The sequence below is a fragment of the Hesperophylax consimilis genome, chromosome 4 (genome assembly GCF_061612785.1).
Source record: "Hesperophylax consimilis isolate HC1 chromosome 4, BYU_Hcon_1.0, whole genome shotgun sequence".
In the NCBI taxonomy this organism is placed as follows: Eukaryota; Metazoa; Arthropoda; class Insecta; order Trichoptera; family Limnephilidae; genus Hesperophylax; species Hesperophylax consimilis.
In genome coordinates, this window is record NC_142839.1 from 18,921,163 (window position 1) to 18,942,064 (window position 20,902).

Sequence of the window (20,902 nt, forward strand, 5' to 3'; positions counted from 1 at the left end):
AACGGCGAAACAATGAACAACTATTTTGTAGTTATTTAAAATATTGCATTATTATATTACGTAATTTGAACCCGCGATTTCTGAATTATTTTTTTATGGTTATATTATTATTGCATTATTCACGTAACATGAGAGTAGGAAGTATGTACCTCTCATTATTATTTTACATACATTTATACTTTTGAATAGGTAACTAGAAAAAAAAACTATAAAAATAAAAAGTATAAAACTCAGTACGGGTAGTGAAGCCCACATTGTCAAAGTATGAAAATAAATTTATTTTGAAAATACATGTATACATCTGTAATATGATTAAAAATTATGGAAGTATTTTTTTTTCACAAAGCACTCATTTCAGGGTGGAATGCCTAAAACCAAAAAAAAAAAGTTTTTTTTTTTAATGTTTGCACAAACGTAATATGTGTAATTATTTTTATTAGATTATTTTAAAATCAGTTTTTAATACACCATCATATTATGTACGAGCATATTAATTTTATTATTATCTAATGAGAAAAAAAAATACCAACAATTAAATAAAAAAAATATTTGCGGACACCGGGTTTAAAAATGCGACATTCTCCGACAAAAGCAAGCGAAAAAGAATACAAACATAAATTAGGTAAATAGGTACCGAGCCTTTGCTAATTCGAAAATTCTCAATAGAAAATTTCAAAAATCTGAGAATGATACGATAGTGGCATCTATGGATATTTTAGTAATGTATGGCTCAAAGCATGCCTTCTGCATAATTTTAAAATTGGCTTCAATCTATGCGTTGCGTATATAATGCAAAGTGTTAGTTTGGGGACAGATACTTTGGGCCTGTCCCCAAACTATACAAATGTCCCCGAAGTATGGGCGCGCTCGAAAAACTGTCCTCATTCTATGCTTCCCACACATATATATATATATATATATATAAATTCCTAAAAAATGATTTCGAAAAGCATATGGACTGCACCCTAAAAGAAAAAAAAATAAGAAAACATCAAATCTACATTAAAGGTAGTTTTATTATCTTGCTCCTGTTGGCGTAACTATTCGGGGATGAAATGATTCAGAAAAGCATATTACAGATGTAAAAAGATTAGGTACTTAAGATCTTATTAAATTATTAACTTAAAATTGGTATATTTTGGAGTTGTAAAGAGGAGATGGATATACAAAATTAATTTAAACAACAGGCAATCGGTAAGTCTACAGAATTTGTCCATCGTAGTAGTCAAATCAGATTACCAAATAAATCTCGTTTACGTTATAAATTTCTCCTGCTAAATAAGCTCTTTGTTTCTCCTCTGAACATTGGAAACTTAATTAAAAGTAAATAGTGATTGCCTTCGAAGTGGTAACGGTGCAAGATAAAGCTTTAATGCTGAAACAGAAATGAAAAAGTCTTTGAATTAAGCCCAGGCCATTCATCGACTGCTGAAATAAAGTTCTCCGTAAAAACATATATCATGGACGTGACTCTCTTCCCAAAAACACGAGATTCTTCAGCCACTTTTTTTTCGCCCAACAAACCGGTTTTCTCACCAAACGTATCTAATAAATCTGGTGTGTATTAGTTTGAATATGTACAGCGGATAGGTGGAGAAAGCAGAGCACAGGGAGCATAATATGTAATTCAAGTCAATGGTAGAATAAGTCAGGGATATGGCACAAATAATTGAATCGGTATATAACTGAAGAATATTTAGAAAATGATAAATCAATGATAGAGTTATGTGACTACATATCTTCTCTGATTACCCTGCGGGAAGTCGCTAAATGGTTAGTTATGTTTTATACAAAAGAACGCCTCTACCAGGGCAAATACAATTCCAATTTTGAAATTTCTGTTAAAGAATTTCAGGTTCAAATAGAAAAAAAAAATCAATATCAGGTAGAAATGTATGTGAGGGGCTATAGATACGTTAAGTTTAATTGATTATTGATTCTATAGTTATTATTGCGGGATTTCTTCATTTCAAGTGCTCAGAGAATTCGAAATCTTTTTGCTTTGTTATTGGTTTGTATAATAATGACCCTTGTGTTTTTAACGAAGTTGAGGTTTTACCTGAGTAAGTTGCTGCAAAGTTATTTGCGATCTCAGATATAAGTATTGATTTTAATGGTCTTTTCTTTATTTGACTGTGTGATCGAAATTTCTACTTCAATAAAATGTTGTATTCAATGTTCATTATTATTTTTATAATACCCACTACAAAGAAAAAATAAGAAATTATAATGCAGTATACAATTACTGTCGACAAAAAGCGTGAATACGATATTGCAAATTAATTAAATGTTAAATAACAAATTTATTTGCATTCACGTGAAACTGTTGAATTACAATAACAATAACTTTTGCCGTAATATGCTTAAAATTGTATATTAAAGTTAATCAGAAGCAAATTATTTAAGCCGAAGTTTAATACTCTGGTGATATTAATACTGAATAAAATGTTATAATGATATCATTAGTTTGGTAGAAGTTTACTTTTAGTTTTGAACAGAGAGGATAATATTATGTAAATGCGGGCATGAACTGAACTAGGCTTGTTAGAGGGACCTTAGCATCCTTATTCTCGTATGCTGGTCGCAGTATGGTTGGATTAATTGAATCTGGTAATAAATTGATGCCAAGCGAGCTTTTTGCCCTGGCTGACTAAATTACAGTTAATACGGTGGCTATAAGAATAACCTACACATTGGAAAACTTTCAGATTAAATAATAATATATAAAAAATAAAAGACGAACATTCTCGGGTTACGAATAACCTGGAAAACTTTCAGATTAAATAAAAATATATAAAAAAATAAAAGACAAACTTTCTCGGGTAACGAATATTTAAAAATCTTCTAGAAACACCACAGTTTGCTTGTATTGTGATTGGAGGATTTAGCCAGCCGAGGAATTAAACACACTACGCCCAAACGCGATGCCTACTCAGCCACCGACCAACAAACTTTCCATGGGGTTAAACTGTGTGTGCTATATTATATTTATTATACTTGATTTATACGCAGAGTGTGTTTTGGATGTAAAAATTTACTACCATAAAATTTCTGGTATTTTCTACATAGATATTATAGTATTTTAGTATATCATAGTATTTATTGATTTATTTATTTATTTTATTATATCATAGTATTTTCTACATTCCTGTTTCCGCACAGCGCATTTCATTATTTCTTATGTTTAGTTTAACTGTCTTCAATAAAATCTTTTTGTTAATTTTTTTTAACAACACATAATAAATATTCGTTTTTTTGTTTATTTCAGAAACGTCAAATGAGTTTGAAAGTACCAACGCTGAAATGATTCAGCCTCGATGTGCAGTTTGGGCCAGGAGTGGAGGCGAGCATGGGGCCTGCAGGAGAGCGCTGCTCTAGGGCTGCGGCCCCCACCGCGCGTGTCTCGACATGCGCGCCCATCCACTCCAGCCGCCAAAGCCGCGCGCGCCCTCGACCCCATGGAGTCAGGGGCCAGTCCGGGCCCCCTCGCAGCCTCTCAAGCCCTCGCATGGTGGGACACTACTCCCGGACACTCCTCCCTTTGCATCAAATGGAACCCGCTACTCTATAGACAGGCATGGAGAGTACACACGCCAGCGCACGATCATCCACAAAAGCGGAAAACGTTCGCAACAAAAGAATCGAATCCCTAAAACAGGTCGGGCAAACGCTTTCATTCATTCTCCATACAATAGAACGAGATATCCACCAATAGTGCACAGACGAGTACGTAGAGTTGTCAAGGTCTTTTCAAACGATCGCTCTATTTCTCCAATAAATTACTCCCGCAGCCAACTAACTCCCAATAAAATAGAACATCCAAAAAATCAATCACTGTATTCCGCTAATAAAGTTTCTGATATCTTCGAGGAGTGGGAAGAAGTTATAACGCTAGTATTTCATAATCGCATCATAAATACACCGAATGCCAAATTTGTGTGCCATACAAACTCTTCGCGAAACCCGGTATTTCAAATTTTCGATCGGAAATTCAGATACCTCAATTCCGATAGATACATCAAACATTCTAGGAAAAATATAAGTTTCACAGTGAATCATCTTCAAATCCTTTCTTTATTCCCGCCTCACGAACACAATAGCAGGATCGATGGTAAAATTTTACGTGATTGCCATAATTACGGAGCGTTTTCGAAGAGCAGTAACAATACTAACGAAGGCGGAAAGTGTATTCTTTCTTTAAATTTCTGTGATACGGAAAATCGGTTCGTACATAAAAGGCGCATGAAAAATTCCGAGCACGACTTTCAAATAACATATTTGAATAGTGAGAACGTTATTTCAAGAACTAGAAATGTGTTTGTGTGTTGGTTCCAACGTAAACTTCAAACAAACGAAAACAACTATTTGAACATATCTAAAAACAGTTGCACCCGTATTTTCTCTTATGGAGACATTCACGCAAACATAGCCGTAAACTTGCTCAGTGATATTGCGAGGCAAGATGATAGAGATATACTGCCTAAACTATCAGAGGGGACCGTTGGAAGTATTCAAAGTAGTTGTGATATATCTGACAGGCTGGCAGGATATAGCAGAGTTGGAAGATATGGAAATTCGGAATTGCACGTTGGAGTCAAAAACAATGAAAGCATGGATGAGTGGAGGAAGGATCATAGAAGAAGATACCACCAGGATGGCAGAAAGAAGGATCGGGGCCATCGAAGACCATGGTACCGCCGCTGGTCGGGGTGGTGGGCTCTCTTGCTATCGCTGTCGATGACTGCCTGCGCAGGAGGCACCTCGCTGCCCCTGCACAAGTACTCCACGCGCGTCGTGCGCACCAAGTACGGCCCACTGCGTGGTATCATAGTCCACGCGCACCCGCCTGTCGAGGCCTTCCTTGGCGTGCCGTATGCCACCCCGCCACTGGGAAGTCTCAGGTTTGTTGATAAATTACTATGCTTTTTTTTTCAATACACGCTGAATTTAATAAGCGACGAAAACCGCACATATTTCACATAAATCTTGAAAAATACCATTTTATCACAAAAGGAAAACTTTTATTGAATTTTAAAATTTAATCATTGGAGATAAGATTAACAGCTCCCAAATGAAAAATGTGAATCAGAAAAAGATTCAATGATTCAATTTTGTTTTTTACCCAATAAGTTATTCTAATATAAAATATTGAAATTTTAAATGTTCGAAGAATTTTCTATTCAGAAGAATTTCATGCACCATATCCCAAATCATAATACAACATCTAGATAATATTATGCACTATATCTTAAATCCCAATAGGTACTATAGATGATATTATAATAATTCAATTTCAGCTCATGTAAAATCTCAAGTTGTTCCATTGAGTGGTGGGATTATTCTCGACATTTTTTAGATGTAACCAACCCAGAATAATATTAAACCCAAATCATGGAATTACTATTTTAGTGTTAAAGGAATCGAATCGCCTTGAGAAAAATTATAAGCTTCCGAGGAAATATAGAAATGGATGTAGGGCTTACAAAAATCGTTTGGATGCCGGCACCACGGATACGAAATAACGTCGGAATATAACAACAGATTTTATAGTTTTTAATTCACCAAATTCCAAGAGTTTTATAATATTTCACTGGGATGAAATAACGCCACATATTTATGACGCATTTGCTGTTAAAAATATATAGCTTTACTCGGGGCTCATTCTTTCTCAGCCTTTTTCGTGAATACAAGACAAGTTTTCGGCTTTATTCACCGCCCACTTTTCGGATAAAACCGGCTTTTTGTGAAGAATGTCATAAATTATACCAAGACATGTATTCTGCAGTTATAATGGAAATTCTACGGCGTGTAAAAATTCGGAAGGATAATTTATTCACGTGATAAGATTAATTTAATAGGCTACCGCGGCTGCGCTGGGCCAAGGGTGATGCGTTGTCCCCAATATTAAATCCACGGCGTTATTGCAACCCCCTGGGATATATATTATGATGGACAGCGTTCATTTCAGGAAAATCACCGAGTCTTGGTTTTAACGTTTAAGGCGATGCCATACGTAGTAATGCAAAATCATGTGGTTTTGGTTTGAAAATTTGGTCGCCCAGAAATGTTTCAGATGCTTTAATTAAATACTGCGAGTAGAATACATCTTGGCCTTTGAGATAATCGAGTATTTTTTAGATAAGTCTTTTTATAAGCCCAGAAAAAAATAATGTATAAGGCCTATGAATACTGCTTTAATGTTCAAAATCTCCTACTTACAAACCCATTTTCGGTTATAATTTTATTGTATAATGTGGCAAATTAAGTCATTTATAAAATGATCGGGAAAAAATTAAATATTTATGCCTGCACATCCACAAAATAAAATAAAAGGCACTTTTTGGCCATGTTTTTTTCTTGCATAAATCAAAACAGGCGGATGGTGTTAGGCGGGAATTTAAACCTTATCGCCATCTACGTAAGGGTTGTTTTTGATAGCGGCTCAATTGAAAATATTACACGACGTAGTGCATTGCATTAATCGGATCATCCTTCGCTAGATACGAGTAGCGGTGGTTCATTTATGAAAATGCCATTTGTGGGTTTTTAAGTGTAAAATTATATAATAGAAACATGTTACGATAGGAAAATTATAGCTACCGGTGAGTACTAGTAGGACAAATTGACCATTTAAAAAAAATTATTGATACATTATAAATGTTTAAAAAAAAATATTATTTGGTAATGTGAGCCTTACTGGGCATCAACAATATAACAATGAAACAAAACCGAGATAACTGTGAAAGGATATATAAAATTTGGATGATTTGTGTAGCGCCATTTTTCTACAAAATTACCTCAAGGGTACAAATACGTACAAATATACAATGTTATGTGTACAATGCATTTGAATGATGAACGTGATGCTAGAATGTACATACGTTATAATTATTATTTATTTATATTTTTATACAGGCATACATATAGTACAATACTTACCTGGTAGGTCACTTGGGATTAATGGTGTTGATTGTTTATTTGAGAAATTTAGATACGGTTCGCACGCATAGGACATAATTCGGCTTTCCGGTAGTTATTTTATTAATATTTATTCATGTTATTAAATGAGCGTGTTTAGGAAAGGAAAAGAAAATTTTATGCTGGGCGGTACAAGGTTTTGAATAAAATTCTCGGTATAATAACAGATTTCAAATAGTGTAAATCCAATAAGAAAAGTGTGATTAGGATGTATTATAGGCTATACAAGGATGATACTCTCAGGAATATATATTTAGTTTAAGGGTATGAGAGCTTAAAAAGGTAAGTTTTTTTATTTAGACCTGAATTCTGTTGGACTTGTTATGCATTTTAGTTTCAGAGAGAGTTTATTCCAAGCCTTCGGCCCGGATGCTCCGAAAGCGCGATCAAAAAAAAATAGTATTGGCTTGCGCTTAGGTTCCATCAGTCTGCCTATAGCTGATGATGTTTCTGATCTAAGAGTCGACTGACTCAGACCAGTGTTTTCCAGGATGCATAGATGTAGGGTGGGGCCATTTCATTGATGGATTTAAACACCATCAGTACGATTTGAACTAGGTTCTTTCAGGGCGCTAACACAATGAAACATAGATCAAGACTGCACTGCTTATTAAGCGAGCTTGAAATGATTTTTTAACTTTTTTCAGCGTTCTGGGGTTGAAAGAAGACAAAATTCTTAAAGAATTAACGGTGAATATTGGCGGAGGGGCGTGAGATGTGGAGGCACGAAGGGATTCAATTTTTTGCCAAAAAAAAATGAAGAAGTCATCCGTGGTAGTATCTATCTTCGTTGGAATAGTGACTTCGGAAATAAGCAACAGCAATAACAAAAATGTTAATGTAAAACACAATTCGAAACATGTATTCTTGCTCAAAACAAAATGCACATAAGGATCTGGTTGCAATTCTTCTAATTACATATTTCTTTCCATATTATTTTTTAACAAAAAAAATATTTTGTGTCGAAATTATAATACTTTTAAATTAATTCTTCGCACGAAATTAATTAACTTAACCCTAATTAAATGTGATCCGTAGGTGCAATGGGTGTGCAGGTAAACTCCTTGTGTTAAGGACATCATACAATACAAAAATGTTTTGTTGAAATGAAAAAAAAGGTTTTAATATTGCGTAATATTACACATTATTTGAAGTGAATAGTGATTTGTTGGTGGAAAGAAGATTTGATATCTAATGGGAATATTTTTCTTTGTTTTTTACTAAAAATTGTAGTTTTCGTTTTTGGTAAATTCTCTAAGGTATGTCTTTCTAACTACGTGTGGCAGGATAGTCAGTCGGTCTAATATTGAAAAATTGTTTTGTGTATTGATTTTTTTTTCTTTCCGATAGTTTATAAATATTTATTTAACAGGAGGGGTAATTGTAGTAGATACGTAATTTAATTTTAAAAGCGCCTAAAATAACTCAGTCCAGAAAACAAATTTTGTACGCTCTCAAGAACAGTAAATGTTGTTTTAACGAACATTCTCGAGTGTTTAAATTACTCGACTTTACCACTATAAGCCCTATTTAGAACCCCCCTAATAGTCAACATCGGAATAATATTCCGTTGGCAAATATTCATTTCATGAAGACCTCCGTAAATATATTTTTATTGGCCTTCCATTTTATATTCACAATAAAACGTATTTTTTTAATCCCTCAAACATTTCAACTTTCATATCGTTCGGGTATATGAAAAGGCATTGTGGTATTTCCAATCGATACTACAATAATTCATCTCCATGGAAGATTTTATCGAGGTTTTTATAATGGTAAATGGAAGAGAGCTATTGTGCTTATTAATAAAAACTATTTCGGGAAATTAATATTTAAAGTTATGTTTCATTGTTGAAATATAGTTACCTGAAATGGATCTTACAGCAAACGACTTAAGTATGTCATGGAACTAGAAGAACGACATACTAACCTCTGTTTCACCCATGGATATGTAGAATGGGCATTTTGTTCTAACTACTAGTATATTAAATATAAACTGTTTAAAATCTCCACAACTACTACTTACCTTCCTGAGTAATTAGATAAAATGTCAAGACTCATAATAAAGAGTGTGTACCTAAGATACGATGCACGGATATGAATTAAGCATGGAGCTTACGTCACGGACAGAGCTTAGTGGCGGTCTAACCTCTCTGCCTACCCCTTCAGAGAAACGGCATGTTGATTAGTTAGTTATTTAGTTTAATAGTTATTTAGATAATTAGAAATCATTTGTTTTATTGAATAAATTAGTTACAAAAAATATAATGAAAAATATTTGTTAAAATTTTATGACGCCAGAGCACATTCTTTTATATTTTTTCTGCTTCATATAATCTTCACTATCAAAATTATTTCTTGCTCCCAATTCATTAAAGTATAAGACCATTTTACGTGGGTACTTTTGTATCGATGAACAGAGATAACAAAGATTATGAGAAATGACTCGCACCAAATTGACTGTCCAGATACTAGTCCCCTTTGACGCCACACGCTCGGTCAGTGGCGCAGCATGCGGCTAAGATTCACTCGAAATTGTCCCAATGTAACTGCATATTTGAAATTACTTTCTGATAACTAGACCAGCTGCCCGAATTCATTATTTTATAGCTACGCCCTTTGTACTATTCCAATACTTAAGAGTTATGTAAATATACAGTGTTTCGTACAAAAAAAAAACTCAACGGAAAAGTTGTTACAACGGACCAGTTAGGTTTAGGACCCTAGGCGAGTACGTTAAGGCCTCCCATACGTTACACGAGCTAAAAAGATTCCCGCTCATAACACAAGTTAGCAAATAATATAGGTACATAGCCATTGAGCTACAATTAGAGGCGCTCCTGCAGACTAATATCTCGTCGAAACTTGTTCCACCATTAGAACGCGATTAGCGGTGCGCGTAAACTGGATTCAGTAGTTTTACTTATAGCGTTGCGAGAGTTGGAGATAAAAAAATTAAACTTATTTTTTTCACTTCATGTTTCCTCTATATATAATACATCAATGCACATAGCTGCGCAAGGTGTAACTAGAATTTTTCAACAAAATTAAATGTTTTATGTAGGTTGTAAAAACGATGAGTTTTCACCATTGATGTTTCGCAGTATGAGTATGAAATACCGTTATAATTTACATTATGTATTGGTGTGAGTATAAACAAGGTAAATAACTTTTTTCATAGTTTCCATCAAACAGATGTATTCAAATTATTATTACAGTTGTATTATTACACAGATTACAGATTTAGAACACACAAAGTTACAGTAAATGAGTAAAAAATAAGATGCAGTAATAACAACTAATATAAGACATAAAATGTAAAAATTGACATAACAGAAAATGAGAATATAAATAAGTAGTAGTAATATACAAGTTACATAAAATGATAAAATTTACATTACAGTAAATGAGTACATAAACAAGTAGTAGTAATATAGAAGTTACATAAAATGAGAACATTTTTACCCGCCTCAGAACAGAAATCTTCTAGTGAGGCGGGTTATTTACTTGTTTGTATATGATTATGTTATTGCAATAACCGCCCGGGTTGCCGGCAATTAAAAAAAGATATGAAATTACAGTAAATAATAATATAAATAAGTAGTACCTAGTAATACAGAAGTTATATAAAATGAGAACGTTAACATTGCAGTAAATGAGTAGATAAATAAAGTGAGATAAAAAGTGAAAATAGACGATTAAAAGATTTAAATCAATACTACAGAATACAATCTGCATAAAAAAACACGCAAGAGGTGACATTAGTGGTGTTAAATTTCGATGGTACAAGTAGAAAAGGTTTTTTTTTTTAAAAAACAGAGATATAGACAGCAATAAACATTACAGTAAAAAAACATTAATTGCAGGACTTGCCTGCATCCTAACTATTTCTAACATATTAACATGGCAGCATTTAAAAATAAAAATAATAAGCCTTTACAAATTTAATATTACATGGTAAGTTATATTAACATTTGTTAATTAAAAAATAGGAGAAAGTGCACAATATCCATTAAAAAATATTTACAAATAGTTTTTAGAGAATAGAGAGTATCAGTTAATTATAAAATCATCAGTTTTTTGCTTAAGGTACTGCATGTATCAACAAATATTATTTTATTTTCATTTCAAATTGTATTGGTGAATAACCGTTTTTACGGAGAACATGAAAATAAATAAATAAATAAATACGTCGGAATCCTTCAGGTTTTGATTTTGATTAAACAATTCACACGTTCTTCTGATTAGATCCCTGATACCAGCATTTGTGCGCGACCGGCTAATGTGGAATAAGTCGTAAAACCTAGTTTTTCTGGGTGGTATTTTAAAGTTTATTAGTTTGAGTAAGTGAGGACAGTCGATAACGTTATTGCAAACTTTATAGAGGTCATGAGATCAAGGTATGTTCGCCGGTTAGAGAGAGTGAAGACATTATATTTCAATAGCATATTATTTATCGCTCACTGTGAAATTGAGGCACTGCAGTAATTTATTTTTGATGCTTTCAATACTGTCTTTATAAATACCGTAAAGTGGAGTCCATATAGAAGAGCAATATTCACGTTGAGAACGGACCGGCATGTAATAAAGGGGAAGGTAGGTTTCAGGATTTCGAAATATTTTTCGGCTGTTTCTGATAACAAAGCCTAGCATGCAAGGTGATTTGAACGTAGATTTTGACACCTCTGAAATCGCTTATGAACGCACACAAAGTTTTGAGAACTGGATTATCAAAAAACATGTTTCGGGAAATAATAATTTAACTGCAATCAACTTAAACATTCGATCCTTATCAAAATATTGGGATACGTTTCTTGTCGTTATCTCTAGCTCTCTAACTAATATTGATATAATCACGCTTTGTGAAACGTCGATTAATGAAAATAATATACATCTATACAAAATATTGGGTTTTACTTCTCATTACTTTTGTCGAAAAAACAAATCGGGAGGCGGGATTATTTTATATGTGAAAGATCACCTAACGTTTGAACAAATTAACATAATGCCAACTAAATTTGAATGTGTCTACGGAACTATTTCGGTCAAAAAACATAAACGTCTACATATATTGGCAATATACAGACCACCTAATTCAAATAAAAAAATATTTCTCGAAGAGCTAGATGTAATATTGGGAAATATTGAAATTAAAGAATCCGTTATGGTACTTGGGGATACGAACATAAACTTATTAAATTATCAGGAACCAATTGTAATGCAATATGAAAACATTATGGCTAAATTTGGATTTTTAAAATGTATTAATGACGTTACCCGTGAAGCCATACTGACTAACTATGTAACGGCTACATGTCTAGACCATATCTATGTAAGAGAGAGAGAGACAAATGAAATCAGCTCATGTGTATGTGAAACTATAATAGCGGATCACTACCTTATTGCAACAACGATGCGTTTCTCTACCTATGAGGCAGGTACCACCAATAAATCGCACCATACAAAATATACTGTAATATCGGAAAAAAAAGTCGACCTACTTATTGAAATCACTGATTGGAATGAAATACTAAACATAACGGAACCTTACTTAATTTATGAAGAAATTAAATCGAAATTCAAATATATTTACGAAAAAAGTACTGAAACAAAATCAAATACAAATAAACAGCGTAATAACCAAAAGGGCTGGATAAATTATAATCTCATTGAAAATATACAACTACGTGACACATTATGGAGGAAATGGAAAAACACGCCTAACAATAAAATATATGAAATCGAATTCAAGAAATACAGAAATAAACTAAATAAAAAAATATTAAACACAAAAAAAATATACTATAATAACAAATTTAAACATTGTTTCAAGGACATTAAAAAAACATGGAATGAAGTAAATCAAGTATTGGGTAGGAAAAATAAATCCGATTGTGATGAAGTAATATCTAAATATTTCTTAAATTCCCAAACTGCGGATGTGGTGGCAGAAAACTTTGCAAAATTCTTTGACGAAGGTGTAAATCAGTTATTGCACGAATGCAATGTTCGAGCGTCTGAGTTGAAGCAAGAACATTTGCAACATTCAATGTACCTACCAAGAGCTAATACAGAACAAACTGAATGCATTATCGGAAGAATGAAAAATTCAAAGACACCGGGCGTCGATCTAATTCGCATGTATGATCTAAAAAAACATGTTAAATTATTTAGTCCTATAATTACTCACCTAATTAACAGAATTATTGACACAAGTCACATTCCAGCTGAACTAAAATGCAGCATCATAAGGCCCATTTTTAAAAATGGAGATCACACCGTAATAAATAATTATAGGCCTATTTCCTTATTACCCGCATTAGAAAAAATATTAGAAAAATATATATCTATAAATTTGGATAAATATTTAAATAATTTGGGCATTATTGATGAATGTCAGTATGGCTTCCAAAAACAAAAAAGCTGTGATAAACTGCTCGAAAAATTTTCCAATTATATAAATTCAGAGCTTAACTCAAAAAAACATGTACTAGTATTATTTATTGATTTCTCAAAAGCTTTCGATACACTCAGCCACACACAATTAATCAAGGTACTCGAAATCATAGGAATCCGTGGTAAACTCCTATCATTTTTCAAAAACTATTTAACAAATAGAAAAATGTATGTAAAGATTTTGAATGTAATGAGTAATTTTAGATTTATTAAATCAGGGGTGCCACAAGGGTCAATTTTAGGACCAAAATTATACATTATATATGTAATTGCCATGTCTAAACTTTTTAAAATAGCCCGTAGATTTATTTTTGCTGATGATACTGCACTAGTTGTCTCTAATGAAAACCCTGAAATAGCTATTCAAGAATTACAAATTGACTTTAACGAGCTACTTAAATGGTCTCATGATGTAGGATTAATTATTAATGTCAAAAAAACTAAATGCATGTATATAAGATCACCGAGCTTGAAAATGTGGAACTTACCTAAAATAACTGCACATAATTTTGATTGTATACATAAAAAAATGGATAATATTTGCTGCTGTGAAAAAATTGATTTTGCAAACGAATATACTTACCTTGGCATAATCGTAGACAATAACTTTAAATGGGACAAAAGTGTGATCAAAATTTGTAACCAGCTCCGATGTTTGGCGAGTAATTTTTATAAATTAATATTTGTATTGCCTCGATGTACTCTCAAACTTATATATCATTCTATGGTCGAATCAATACTTAGATATGGAATTCGAACTTGGGGACACTCGAGTAATATTAATATTAAATACATTCAAAATCTACAAACTGCTATAATTAAAAAAATTGTTAAACCTAGCATTTACAAACAAAGAAACAACTTAAAATTACTGTATGGCTCTGAGGGCCTACTCCCAATTAAAGGGCTTCTCTGGTTTATTATAATTATGGATAATGCGGGAGAAAATGCGTACAAAAAGCCATTGGTGCATAGTCACAAAACAAGATTTACTGAAAAAAAAGGCCTAAAAATTCCACTAATATCAAATAAGTATGGTAGCAGAACACTTGACTATTTGATACCTGTGATTTATAACAAATTTAACGAAAACTTTAACTTGAAAAATAATGAGGAACCTTGCCCTAAACTGACAAAAAAGTGGTTAATAAATGAACAAAACGTTTATCTATCCTAAACATTATATTTGGTATTTATATTTAAACTTAAGCTAATGTGTATTATGTTATAACATTAAATGGTAGAACCTACAGACAAGCTGATTGTCACAGCTTTGTGGGACTACCCATATCTTATATTGTATAAAATGTAACTATATTAAATTTAATAAATAAAAAAAAATAAAAAATAATAAAAAAAATGCAATAAGCTTTATTCACAATATTCTCAATATGCGCATCGAAATGATGTTTGGAATCAAAAAGTACGCCTAGGTCTCTTATACAGTATCCGCATTCGAGTGAATAGTTTCCAATATAATAATTGTATATAACGGCTTTGTAATTTTTGGTAAACCTTATTTGTTTTCGTTTATTGTGACGTAGGTAGATTTTATTTTCATTTCAAATTGCTTCAAACCTGACTAAATCTCTTTAGATTAGCTGACAATCATTTAAGTTCTTAACAATGGCATATTGTTTTATATCGTCAGCGTACAAGAGAAACAAACAGTGCATAAAACATTTAGTATTGGTATTAATAAAATAATAATAACAGCGGACCCAGAAGATCCCTGTGGCACGCTAGAGGAAACTGGTTGCCACATAGAAGTATGTTCTCGTAATGAAACAGCTTGTTGTCGTTTTGTTAAGTACGATACAAACTAATGTAATAAGTTACCCCTAATTCCTTCATTAATATTTTTTTTGGTAAATGATCTCGCATTACCAAAAACGAATCTAAGCATTTTGTTGAATTTGTTCTCCGTATTAAATTTAACTTATATTTAACTACATGGTGGAGTATGGCTACAGCCCGTGGTTTTGTCCTATAGACATTATTTTAGGTATGTTGAGATTGAACCATCTACGAGTCAAACGGAATATACAATAGACACATTGCTACTGACTGATTCGTGGATGGTTTGAAATCTCGTCTATTATGGAGAGCATTAATTTTGATGTTCAACCTGCAGATCTAACTTTCTTATGGTCATGCCGGTGGGGAGAGAAACCTTGCTGTTTCATATTTCAATGAAGCTGCCTTTAGAAGCCAAGCTCTATTACTATTAGCATAGTTGATGCCTACTGTTTATGTTAATTTAAAAAAAACATTTTAATGTAACATTTTGTAATGTGTATAAGATAATAAACTGAATTGAATCAAATTGCGTGTTCAGGTACATGCCTCCTGTGACGCCCAGCCAGTGGCGTAACACGCGGTTGGCAGACCGTTTCGCGCCCGCGTGCCCGCAGCTGCCGCCCACGCTGCCTACCCACCAGGAGGCGCTACTGCAGCACCCGCGGGCACGTGTCGCGCACCTCGAGAAGCTGCTGCCCCTGCTCAAGAACTTCAGCGAGGACTGCCTATATCTAAATCTCTACGTGCCGAAGATCGGTGAGTTACTACATGATAATATTATTATATTGCGAAGTGTTTACAAATATAACTTGACTCCATAAAGAAGCCAATTAGGTTTCTCTCAGAGCTCCTATGTCATCAGAGGATGATGTGTACTATATCGGTACCTAGACCAATTTGTGGTAGTTTGTCATACTCAAATAACTAAAATTAAATATTAATTGTGTAATTAGCTCAAACGGACATTATTTGAGATTTTCACGGAAAAAAGTATGAGCGGGTAATTTTATGCCGTGTAGCGCTTCCACCATCTTTAGCCAATGTTCCGGACAGAGTTACTGTTTCCACATCTGCCCTGATGAATTGTAACGCTATCCTGAAGCGTTGCTTTAAGAAAATGATTTAAGTGCAACCTGTGCAAATACCACCTTTGGGAATGAAGTACGAAAAGTACGTGTATTAATTGTAAGAGATGGAGTTTGAAAAGATCTATGTTGTGAATGTTGGAAAAAATATTAAATTGAAAATTATTCTGATCAAGCCGATGTTTTCTTAAGCGGAAAATGTCAACGGTGTACAGATCACACGTCCCTAGTCACTTTCTCAGCACTTTATTAAAATATCCGTAGAAAAAATACTATCCATAATGGGCTCAAATAATCTTTGCAAGTAAAACAGAATTGTAAATGATTTCCTTTGGTTAAGACAGTCGAATCTATAAAGAGATAAAAATATAAATTTTCAATATCGTACACCATTACGGTAAACACTATTGCGATGTACTTTATAAGATAAAGCTTTATAACCGGGGAGTCTAGCACAATTCATGAGATCAACTGAGAAAAAAAAATCGAACACCGAAAAGCCAACTTTCTGAAACTGCAGTTCTGAACTGTATTTCTATCAGATTCTCAACGCTGCTTATAATTCCTTTGTAATTTCCTTACTCTCCAAAAATAATTTTTTATTAGAAAACTTATTTTGTGTTCCCCAGTAGTCTTTATTGGAACTTCTGATTTTGCGTACTGGTAAATAGATTTGTTTTCATCATAATGATGTCACTGATATTGTCTGGATTGTATCAACTTTTTCTTTAATGGTACATACCTACTCAATCTATTGGAAAAGTTAAGGCGTCTCGAATCTTTTTCCATTTTCCTTGCTATATCACACAGCTTATGAATATTAGGGTTAACTTATGTGATAATCAAACGACCCGTACCAAAACTCTAACACGTACATTTTTAATGTATTTTACAATGAAGATGTTACAATTTTTTCCTTTTCGGGAATCAACACCGGAATTAGAAGAACCGTATGACAAGGCAGTCTGAAAATATCCTTTCATATCTATAGACAAGAAAAAATACATATATTTCAATCTTATATAATTAAATCTGTTTTTTCCTTTGAAGAAAGAAATCTATTTTAGCCACAACAAGATGAATTTAAAAAAATCTTCATTATTACCTCTCTAGAACTGAGAAATCGTCGACTGCCAATGGCTGTTGGCAGCAATGCCCTTATTTATCCGGTCAGTGGCTGAGTTGGCACCGCGTTTAGGTCCCACCTAGGCGTAATGCCTTCAATTCCTCGGCTGGCTAAGTCCAACATCACATCACAAGCAATATTTTCCGCTCAGTGTGATTTAGATTCTCAAATATTGTTAGGTTATTCGTAAAACGGGATTTTTTTTTCTTTAAAAAAAAATCATCACATCAAGGCAGATGAGTCATCACATGTCTTTCTTAAGAAAAAACAAACAAATAGTTAAGTAGGTATGATCCCACACGCCAAGATATTCATTGAATCTTATTCTATTACATGCGCCATTTATCAGAGATAAACTGTTAAACACCGGTATACCTTTTCCAATAGAACAAGAAAAGTGCCATAATAATTTTTATTTATTTTCAAAACTTCAAATTAGACATGATAACACGCATTTCGTAAAAATAAAAAAAACTTATCAAATTTTTTTTATTTATCCCAATGTGAGATTTGAAGCCGGGATAAAATATTAAAAAGAACACGCTGAGAATATTTTAAAAGTGAGCAATGAATTCATATTTAGCAAACGGATCGTGTGTCAAGAAAGGAGATTTGTTGGGGCTTCCCATCTCTCGTGGATGATATGTTAGTGTTCTTAGTTGAGAGACATATAATTTAACAAACAAAATGAAAGTTATCAGAGTAGCTAGATGAAATCCCAGTGAGATGCTGGGTAATGCTAATGTTATCTCCTGCGTCTATTCAACGGCGGACTGAATTTATCTAAAGGATGTTTAATGCTAAAAGTAATTCAAAACTATATTTCACTTTCACTGCCAATAAATCAGCATTTATTGAAATATTTATTTTTTACAGTTTCACTCAAAAAGAATAAAGTACAATGGTTAATTTGCTACAAATTTAATTTCGACGGCCGGCATAGTCCAGTGGTAAGGCATTGGACTGCCATTCCGAAGGTCGCGGGTTCGAACCCGGCGTGCGCAAATAAATTTTATTTGATTAATTTGTGTTATTTCACAATTAATTAATTAAAATAATATATAGTATATTTGCGGCACGTTCCAGAGTGGAAGATACTACCAGTATCGCCCTGGTGTAAGACCACCATTCAGAATTGAAACGTTGCTCCAAATGGCTTTAGCCGTGTTTAGTGACTAGATCTGAATAGCCAGGTACTTCCCCACCTTCCTCTTTCCCTTCCCCACTTACCTTCAGCCTCACAACATCCCCCAATTGGGGATGCCATAGTCTCACTGGCTCCAGACGGGAGCAGTTGGGACTCTTGTGAGGTATTCACTATAAAAAAAAAAAAATTACATGTTTTACATTACCTACCTCATTGGTGTAACCTGTTTTGAAGTAAGTGACGGGAATTTACAGTGCTATTGACAGTTTAGGAAGTGTTAAAATTAAATAGAAATATGAAGGAGAAGAACTAATAAAGTAAGAAGTTTGTAAAAGAATAAGAAAAAGCTAACATTTAAAGAAAAAAATTAGAAAAATATGAGATGTATTTAAATAAAATGTTGTGAAAAAACAGGACACTTGTGATCTTTTCTCCTTAGTCATTCGGTGATGTTTTTGTCGAAGGAATTAGTTATTTCTATGGTTTGTTTGTAGAGTCGTTGTATATATATTTATAAAGAATTAAAACAAACGTTTTCGTGTATTTCGGTACCAAAAGTTCCCTTGTGTTTTTTCTCTTACTTAATTACTTGGTAAAAAATATATGTGATTCTAATGTATGGATTATTGTTAGGATTCATCTTGGTGTATAATTATATGACATATGAACGCAACTTGCTAACCGTTAAATTTATATCATTGCAATTTTGTTGCAGTCATTTTGTTTCTATAAAATGATTACTTCATAATTTGGAGTTATTATCTAAACATGTTGTGGTGGCCATAAAAAACTTCTCAAACTCAAGCTTACAATCGCCAGTAATAATGTCAAGAAACAAATAAAAAAAAACTGTTAAAAGATGAAATAAAACTGTTATGTTTAAATGCCCGTAAAATAGAAAAATAACCGGTGCTTAATATTTTTTATGGTACGAGAAGGAAATTATTTGTCGGTACACTTTGTTGAAATCCTTAAAATATGTGCTTATTCCAGGCTATAACACGGATCATTAATATGAAACTGTTGATAAAATAATTTTCGCATTATTCAAGACTTAAATTATGTAACCAATGAAATCGTACAGTACACCTCTTAAAGCAGATTTTGTTCGCTCATTATTATATCTTAGATTTTCAATATTTAACGGAATTTGTAAGAAAATTATTTTTTCTATAATTTGTGTGAATTTTACAATATACTAGCTGACGTGTAACCAGCGTTGCTTGACTTTTCTCTACTTTATATAAATATAATATGCATGTGTTATGTATATTACCCTTTCGGGAGAAATTTTCCAAGTGATGGTGAAAACCCCATCAAAATCCGTTTCGTTGTTTAGAAGAAGTAAGCGTACAAACAGACAGACGCGGATAGCGAATTTATTTTAGTATAATATAGATTATGACGAAGAATTGAACTATAAATTTTTATAATCATAATTACAATGATATTACAAATAGATAATTGGATTTAATTATTTATCGATACGAAGGACACAACTGAAAAGCTTTCCCAAACACTATTACTTTTGTAAAACTACTACTTTTGCATGTGAAAACGCCAATTCCCTTTTCATTTTATATCAATTTTCGAGAAAATTTCACAACATGAACTTTAAATATTATATCATGCATGATGAACTGTGATAAATTCAACACTTAACGTTATAAATCTTCTATGGAAAACCATGAATAGATAGTTTATCAAAATGAAACTAAAGAGAGTTTTAAATAAATAGAAAGAAAACCTTTTGAAACCGTCTCTGTATTTCTAAGTCAGACACATCTTTCCACAGCTATTCTAATGTCTTTTGAAAGTCTACTTAGTTGATGAAAAGATCATTGGATTGTCGGAGTGTTGGCGCTGTGTCTCCTCCCTCTCCCCTTTACACCCCGGGGGTCTGGCGACCTCCGAGCCTTGTCTTAATGAAGCCCTGAAAATGCTACTGCATTTTCCCTCGTTTCAAGCTGCTTGCTGATTAAAAAATAGAGAAAGTGAACACCGCAAACAAAGGGTGAATTAATTTTTCGCTGATTACAAATTTCCGTAAGGAGGTGATTTCACGCGTAATGCGGTGGACAAACATCCGAGGGTTAATTATTTATGGTTTCATTACGTCTTGCAAACCTAACATTTTAAGTGTTTGCTTTCATATTCTAGATATCGGAGCATTTTTTGCACACTGTGCTTATTTATGGCTCAATTATTTTAATACTAAAAGAGGAATGTGGCCGAAAAACTTGTTAGCAATCTTCGTCACGAAATGTTTAAGGCCCCTTAGTAAGCGTTCAAATATGGTTTGAAAGGGAG

The 20,902-nt window shown here is 33.1% G+C and overlaps 1 protein-coding gene across 1 annotated transcript in view; it reads left to right on the forward strand.

The window, feature by feature from the left end:
• Positions 1-20,902, forward strand: part of LOC149424327 (uncharacterized) — a 565,550-nt gene that overhangs the window by 277,448 nt on the left and 267,200 nt on the right. The window contains exons 2-3 of the mRNA XM_089651458.1: positions 3,269-4,901; positions 15,773-15,990. Coding sequence (XP_089507584.1) covers positions 3,409-4,901; positions 15,773-15,990 — 1,711 coding nt within the window. The 5' untranslated portion in view covers positions 3,269-3,408. The remainder of the gene's footprint in view (positions 1-3,268; positions 4,902-15,772; positions 15,991-20,902) is intronic.